General features: G+C 40.4%; 1 protein-coding gene across 1 annotated transcript; it reads left to right on the top strand.

The window, feature by feature from the left end:
• The first annotated feature begins 959 nt into the window (after nucleotides 1-959).
• On the top strand, nucleotides 960-7366 carry sac3d1 (SAC3 domain containing 1). Its single transcript, XM_034179800.1, has 4 exons — nucleotides 960-1020; nucleotides 4386-4770; nucleotides 5398-5680; nucleotides 6629-7366. Exons 1-4 carry the CDS (start codon nucleotides 992-994, stop codon nucleotides 7114-7116), a joined length of 1185 nt encoding a protein of 394 aa, XP_034035691.1. The 5' UTR covers nucleotides 960-991; the 3' UTR covers nucleotides 7117-7366.
• Nucleotides 7367-8510: the final 1144 nt, after the last annotated feature.

Genomic DNA, 8510 nt, shown 5'->3' with positions numbered 1-8510 from the left:
ATGAGCATGTAACAGAGGTACCATGAATGTGTGTTACTTTTTATGGATGGGTCAAAGGACCTAGAAACAGGTGCGACGGGAGCAGCTTTTGTAGTCCAAACATGGAATGTTGAGTCATGTAAGAGAACATCAATGTATTTACATTGTAATTATTGACATTATAATGACAGTCCAGTGGACATCACAGATTTATAATCCTAAAGTGTTGGTGTGCAGTGACTCAGTATCAGCTATCAATAGTATTGGCACAGATTCATCCAGGAGTCGGCAAGACCTCATTTATGACATTCTTTTGGCAGTTAGGGAGGTGGCAAGGAAAAGGGTGGTGATAATGTTGATGGGGGTGCCAGTGCATGTGGGTATCCCAACAAGATGGATAGGTTGTTCAAAAAAGATGGGAAAAAGAAAACAGACATCAGTGTCCAGCTTTCCAAAGCAGCAGGCAAATGTATTGTAGAGGGAAATTAACTGAGAATGAAAAAAAAATGTTGGGTGCAGGAGACTAGGATGGGCACTTATTTTCAATAACTAGTCGAGTGACAGATTCAGGAAAGAGTTGTGGAAGAAAATGGTGGAAAAGGAAGGAGGAAGTCACTATTACCAGGCTGAGAATCGGGCATACATTCTTGAAAAGCACTCTGTTCCTCCTAGGGAAACACCAGGATGGATTATGTTTGGAATGTCACCAGCCAGAGACAATGCAGCATGTCCGCATGTATTGTGATAAATATTCCAGAGAAAACAACTTCTTTCCTACTTTAGGAGGATCGGCTTGAAATAAGTGTCTGTGGGAAGTATTTTAGACAAAGGGGCAAATGGAAAGGGGAAGTGTTGGTTTTTTAAATACCTAAACGGCATCGTCTCATCAAACTGATTTAGTTCGATTATAATGGACTGATACAGAAGGTGGCAGCAATGTACAAATAAGGATACCGGCTGCCGTTAAACGCCATAGAAGAAGAAGAAAAAGAAGGCGACAGTGAGAGTCTCGATGAGCAGCCGTCGGTCGTTTCGTCATATGTAAGTACATAAAACGTTATTTTAATTACACACAGTTTTAAATGTGCCGTTTATATAAACGTCGCTTAAGTTATTTACAGCTTTTATCCTTTTTTTTTTCTTTTTGTCTGTTGCTGCATGTTTAGCTTGGTGTTAACTCTAGCTGTTTGTGGGAGAGATTAATCCACGGGCGGAGCGTGGGAGTGTTGGCACAAACCACTCGGAGGATGGGGGTGTCAGTGGAAACTATTTGAAGCCGGTTTCGGAGACTGAACGGTCCCCCTGCCTTCACTGCGCATTCGTCATTTATTTCAGCGTGTCAGCAGCAATTAATCAATTACCACCTAGTGTCTGCTTAAAACTGCACTCCAGTCATCATCTGTCTCAGGAAGCTTTTGTACAACAATCATTTCCGCATAAATTCAGCATTATTTCAAAAGACGGGACTGCTTAGAGTTAGTAGAGTCTTAGAGTTAGTAGGATTTATTAATGTTCTACTTGTGTGAAGCACCTTGAAGCAACTCTGTTGTGATTTGGTGCTATATAAATGAAAATAAATTGAAATTGAAAAACTTTTAACACACCACACAGCAGGAATATCTGATAAGATTATCTTTAGCGTCATCACGATTGTCGGGGTGTCATTAAGATTGTTGTAAGGGGAAGATCGGATCCGATGTTGGCCTAATTATCTTGCCACGTGAACCAGGCTTAAGTGGGGAGAATGTGGCAAAAGTGGCCGAACATTTAAAAAAGTTTTATTGCAATGCAGCCTTAGGAACTATTAGGCCTCATAATAATAATAATAATAAAAAAAAAAAGTTTATCCTCCTTGACATCAGAAAACGTGTTGAGGGAGGGATTTTTTTTCTTTCTTTTCTTAGAAACAGGACAAACAATAAAGTAAAATTTCAAAGCTGAGAAATTCCCTTTGTAATACAAATTAACATAAGTTTATGGCACTCAGTTCATATCATTCTTGAGGATTCACAGCCCTGGTTCATCTTTCCTGAAACTTGTGGCCATCAGCAAGAAACCTGCACACATTGGGTAATACAAGCAACCTAGCGGACGTGCTGGTTTAAGAAGTGTCTTTTTAAAATAGTTTCCACTGACACCCCGTCCTCCGAATGGTTTCTGCGGGCACTTTCACACTCCACTTCGTGGATTAGTCTCTCCCATTTTTTGTAAGTCTTCTGCACCACTGACAGGGGTCTGAGGATTAACCCAGACTGACTCCAAATATGAGTAAATTATGTTCTTTTATTTATTTTTTTTGGTGGTTTCTTGTGGCATTTTGGAAATGCACTACTTCCTCAAAACGGCATAGAGAAAAGACAGTGCTCTGTCTCTCTTTCCAAGAAATCAGCTCTTTGAAATGTTGAAACAACAAATAAGGGATGTTGAAGTATGCTTGTAAGTTCTGACAGTTTTTTGGGACACAACAGACTCTGAACTTTCTGATGAAGTATGTTTACGAGCCTTGACATGACAAGCAGTGCCTCTCGCTGTACGTCTGGGAATGTGAGTGCCGTTTGCTTTTTACACAAACACAAATGTAAAAGAATGAAATAAATCTGATTCATGGTATACATGTTTTATGTGCATGTAAACAGGGCCATTATTGTGTGAGTGGCTGAAGGTTCATCTCTTGAGCACCAGATGGCACACCCACCCCCAGAATGGCATATGAGTACATGTACCGTTTTGAAGAAGTGGCACATTTTCAAAATGTCACAACATGGAGATCCACCTCGGATTTGCTGTGGCAACCCCGAGTGCAAACAAGGGAGCAGCTGAAGGGACTTACTTTTACAAGAAAAAAATAACTAAAAATAAAAAAACTTAATTCACTCATATTTGTAGTCAGGCTGGGTAAACTGTCAGACCGGTTGAGGGCTCTTGTCTTACAGCAAGAAGCTTGTGTTCAAAGTCGCTTACTTATGTGGTTTCTGGAAGAATGTCCTATTCATCCTGTATTTCCAGATGCAGGATGAAGAGCCAACCCCATGAACTAGTGGGTCAGCTCTGATTTCTTGAAAATTCAAACTGGTGTTCTGATAAACCATCCTACTTTGTCGAAACATCCTGCCATATGCTGAATTTATAGATGCATTTGTTAGGTGGCTTACAGTAGTTATAAATTCAGTCATTTAGCCAGCATCTGCTGTTTTGAATGATATATTGTAAAACCAGCAAACGTGCAATATAGGATAAATCTTAACAGAGCTTTATTGGTGACAACAAATGCACGGGGTCCACAGTGCTAACACAAGTGTGCTAATACAGAGAATATCAATCAAAAAACAAGCCACAAACAGTAAATAAATTCAACGATTTGAAATCAAATATTAACTTTAATAAAGTAGAAATGATTAGTACTGTCCACTGAAAAATTACATTTTTGTGTTGTGTGCATGTGCACTAAGCCTTGATAGGACACCACGATAGGTAGGATGAAATGTTAGGACACCGGCTTCATAATCAAAACGTACACCTAGTCCAGACCAGTGTTTGTCTAATTGTCTCTAAGATGCTGGAACACTGAGAGATTCGGTGCAGGCAGACTCTTCAGTGTATTGATGGTGCAATGGGTGAAGTTATTTAAGACCCTTGTTTGCCACCTAGTCTTCCCTAGCTTAAAACTGGTGCCCTCTGGTTTTCCTGATAATCAGTCCTCCACTGCTGTCATATGTGTGTGTTCATCTGCCAGCTCACTTCTGAAGCATCTATAGTGGAGGGTTATCAGACCAAGCATATTCAACCATTCTAGGTAACTCAGATTATGCCAAGTTGGTACCATTTGGGTGGCTTACCTTTGGAGTCTGGACATTCTCTAATTCAGTAAGGGGTTTCTTTTTGCTAGATTGGCACTGCATATTAAAGATGAAGTCTCATTGGGAAGTGTGTGTGTGTGTTTTTTTTTTTTTTAAGATGACCATTCAGATGGTGGAAGCTCCTCTTCATTCCGTACTCTCATCCACTCGCGCTCATTCTTCTTGTAGATTGGGAGTTGCATAACAAGGGGTATCCAGTATGAATCTTGATGCAGATCCATACCGTTTGGCTGTGGCCACCCTACGTAAACAGGAACAGCCAAAAGAAGCAACAAGTTTTCAGGCTTTGTCTTTGTCCTTTGGTTGAACTCCCCATCTTCACTTAGAAACACTAGCACTCATCCAAATTGTTGTAATGATTTCATGTACAGCACTGTCTTCATAGAAATGACATAACATATGACAAATCTGTTACCAAACAGTAGATGCAGATAGAGCAAGATTGTTGTGTTACTAGTTCTGGTCATTTGTTGAAGCTCCTGACTTCGATGATGTTTGTTTATTGTGTAGCTCTGAATGCTCAGCCAATATTCTGTTCCCGCTGAACAGCTCTCACTCACAGAGGAGGAGGAGGGATGCACCTGCAGGAGACCAGTGTCGAGGCAAAGCCCAGGTGAAAGAGGAGGAGAAACCTACAGAGCAGGAGCAGGGAAGCGCACCCAGGGGCACCTGCCAGACCATGTGTCCTTCTCATGAGCTGCAGCTACGAGAGACACAGAACCGCCTGCACCGCTTTGAGATGTTAGCAGGTACAGAGACAGATCGGAGGCCTAAGGCAGATGTACTGCGTACTGTCAAGGAATATTCCAGACCAGCAGCAGGGAAGAACTCTGCAAGCCCAACTGATCTGCGTCCACCTACTGTGTTGATGAAAACTGTGTGTTATCTTGTTGATGACATCGCAGCTTCTCCTAATCTGCACCCTTGGACTGAGGTGGGTAATGTTGACATAAATGGATACACCAGTCACTTTAATAATAGTTTGGGAATGAGAGAAGTGTAGTACTGTAACATATAATTTTATGGGTCTGCTGAAGAGCCAATGAAATTAACCTTTTATAAACATCCATATTAAATTAAATGTTGTACACCTTCTGAAACATCAGTGATGTTATGTTCATGCACAGCTTTATGCAAAGTTTCTCCGAAATGAAATGTGTGTCCAGGATTATGTTGTTGACGGCGCTAAACTTGTTAGGATTATTGGACTTTTGAATTCTGCAGTCGATTATTTTCTACTGCTGTTATATCATTTTTTTTAAAAAGGGGGAAAATTCTCTTTTTTTGTAACTGGTGTTTTGGAGAATATCAAGACTTTCTCTAACCAGTGGTCATAGGTATGTAGAGTAGAAACCTGTGGGCAGATTCCAGTTATATATGACATCTTAATTACGAGCCCAGAGATAACATTCTAATATTGAGAAATGTTATACATAACTTTTTGCCATTGTAATTTTTTAATGATGTTTTCAACATTGTGGCTTTAGAGTTGCTGAAGAATAAAGTAATTATGCATAAATTTAAGCAAGCCACAGTAAGCCTCTTCTCACTTCGTTTTCAGGTGTACAGCTTTGTTTTTGATAGGCTGCGTGCTGTGAAGCAGGATATGATCATCCAGCGGGTGTCCGGGAAGGCCTGCATTGCTGTCTTGGAGTGGACTGTGCGTTTTCTCACCTATGCCTCTTTTCGACTTTGTGGTGAGCCCCTACATCTCTATGATCCCTGCATCAATGACGCACACCTGCAGGAGAGCCTGAGCTGGCTGTTGGACTGCTACGCTACTGGAACTGGACCGCATTCCAATGAGGAAGAACTCCAAGCTCTTGGTCTACTGTACAACTTAGGTTGGTTGCTGGTCACATATTTTTAATGTTTGAGAGTAGAGCTGAGTGATAAAATGATCATATTAAAATTTATGTTAATAAACATGATAAGCTTTGGACATCTTTTCTCTGGATGGATGACACAGCCAGCAGAAATAAGTGCAAGAACAGTAGAGGTGGGGGAGAAAACTGATTCACAGATGTATCGCAATGTGCACACTGTCTTTAGGTCTTTATTCAGAATGTATGTATTCACAAATGTCAAATCTGTTTTATAAAAGTTAATTGCAGGGGTAGGATCGCAGCTGCTGGCCACAGTTAATGAGCACTTTTCATGTTCCTTATGTAAACCTGTATTTCTATTTTTACTTGAGGGGTTTTGTTTTGTTTATTTTAGTCACTCTGCTCCAAAATTGGAGGGAGACAGCTGCACCTTCCAAACTGTGTGCTTGGTGAAACTGAAAAACCACCTCTTTTTGGACTATATGCAACACACACACAGAACAAGAAGCACCTAGCAACAAGTTTTGGCTACATCTGAACACAGTTTTTACTTTAAAAACTTTTTAAAAAGGTGCTCATTGCACCTCCTAAAGAAAATGTCCACTTTTTCATCCACCTTCCGCACATTGGCTGCTTGCTGATGGCTACAGTGAAAGCAGACTGATATCCTGTTTCATAAAGGTCTAAGAAAGAATCCAAGAACATTATTTGGAGAGTGTCATGTTCTTATTTATGGTTGGTAACCTAAAACAGGTTCTACCACTGTTTTCAATTTAACATGGCACATTGTTGAAAAGCATGTACATGAACAAGTCCTGCTGAAACCAAAGCGCAATTAAAAGGAAATGTCTGTACACCACATAAAATCTGCTTCCTTTTCATTAAGACGTTGTTGTGAAGCTTTGTATCGCTTTGTGCAGATTGTATTTGTGCGTCCTGTTTCACTGACATGACTTTGTTTGCCAGGTTCTCTTCGTGCCACTCAGCATGTCATGGAGCTCCCTGAGCGGCTCCGCAGCCGTCCTGCCATCACACTTGCACTGTCCATCAACCGGGCTTTCCTGGAGCGAAATCTTGTACGTCTGCTCCGCTTGTCTCGGAAGTTGGACTTCCTGCAGAGCTGTGCCCTTCACCGGCACCTCATGGAAATTCATCGAGATCTGCTGCTCATCTACAGCCACGGTTACAGCAGCCGTAACTGCCGCTTCCCTCTCAGCAGACTGGCTCAGCTCTTGGACTTGAACTTAATGCTAACAGCTCAGCTTTGTAGATCTTATGGTGTAGAAGTTAACCAGGACAACCAAGTGCTCTTTTCTAAGATGTCTTTCACTGAGCCTGAACGTGGGAAGGTGCTTTGTGCACTGTGTCATGGCATTGTGGCAGAAAAACAAAGGGACATTTCCCTTAAGGCATTAATTCATGGCAATATTACTGATACAGAGGTAGTCAAATAATTTAAGCAATTGTGATGGACACTGAAATTGTTTGTGTGCTGTTTTGTTCATACAGAGGCCACATTTTAAACCAATGTTAATTAGCATTATGATCTCCTTGAACCTGGTGGCAGACAGACCTGCTCTCTGGCTCTCCATGTCTAGTGTTTGGATGATCACTGATTTTTCTTGCACTTTCAGGAGCCACTTTGATTCCAGATGTTTGTGATTGGTGATTTGAGTGATTGATGCACCAGGGGTTTGATTAAGGCTGTCTGATTGTTGGATGTTCAACAATTAGGTCTTGTCAATGTACTTTAACTGTGAATTGCACAATGCTGTTTTTACAATCATAGTTTTATTTATTTATTTTTATTAAATTTCACCAAATAATACAACAAAAGTGCTCTTCAGTTATTTAAAAGTGAAACAATCATCTACGCAGCAACCGTGTTAAACAGTCAACCAAAGACTGAAACTAAAGTGGCCAGGGTGTGTGTGTCGGTGGATAGTTTCTAAAATGTACAGAAATACGGAACCATATTCCTGATAGAGCTACATTCCATTCTCTGTGTAATATGGAGTTGTGTCAAGAAGGGCATCCGGTGTAAAACGTGTGCATTTCCATCTTGGATCTGCTATGGCAACCCCCAGTGAAAACAAGGTTACAGCCGAAGAGACTTGCTTACACAATTATGGAGTCAACTTCCCTATATCAGAGAAATGGGGCCATTTTTAGTGCTTTTATTTTATTTTTGTGTTTTTGCTGCTGTACTACAAATATCAGAATACAGTATAATATACAGTTGTGTTCAAAATAAGTGTTTCAAAAAGTGAGGAAAGCTCAAAATCCTTGTAACTTTTATTTTCTTGAATGCAAATGCATTGGGAACACTGCACATTTTATTTCAAATCAAACATGACAAAAAAAAATTATCAAATGTTTTATTTTGCAGAAAGTGAAGAAAAAGTAATATTAGGCTGTTCAAAAAAAGCAGTGCATTTTTTTCTTTTTTTTACAAACTCAAACTTTACTGTATAAACTGAAAAATGCTGGAAGATTTAGCTTTTCTGTGAATCACTGAACTAATATTTAGTTGGGTAACCACTGTTTCTGAGAACTGCTTCACATCTGTGTTTCATGGAGTCGACCAACTTCTGACACCTGTGAACAGGTATTCCAGCCCAGAACGATTGGACTACATTCCACAATTCCTCTGCATTCCTTGGTTGTCACCCTACAAGTTTTCTATTGGATTAAGGTCCTGGGATTGGTCTGACCACTCCATAACATTAGTCTCATTGGTCTGGAACCAACATGCTGCTCTCTTGCTGGTGTGTTTGGGGGGGTCAGTGTCTTGTTGACACACCCATTTCAAGGGACTTCTGTCTTCAACATAAGGTATTTTGATGTA

Source organism: Thalassophryne amazonica, chromosome 10 (assembly GCF_902500255.1).
Source record: "Thalassophryne amazonica chromosome 10, fThaAma1.1, whole genome shotgun sequence".
NCBI classification, from domain to species: domain Eukaryota; kingdom Metazoa; phylum Chordata; class Actinopteri; order Batrachoidiformes; family Batrachoididae; genus Thalassophryne; species Thalassophryne amazonica.
The sequence above is the reverse complement of the archived record's forward strand: the minus strand, read 5'-3'. Positions and strand labels throughout refer to the sequence as shown.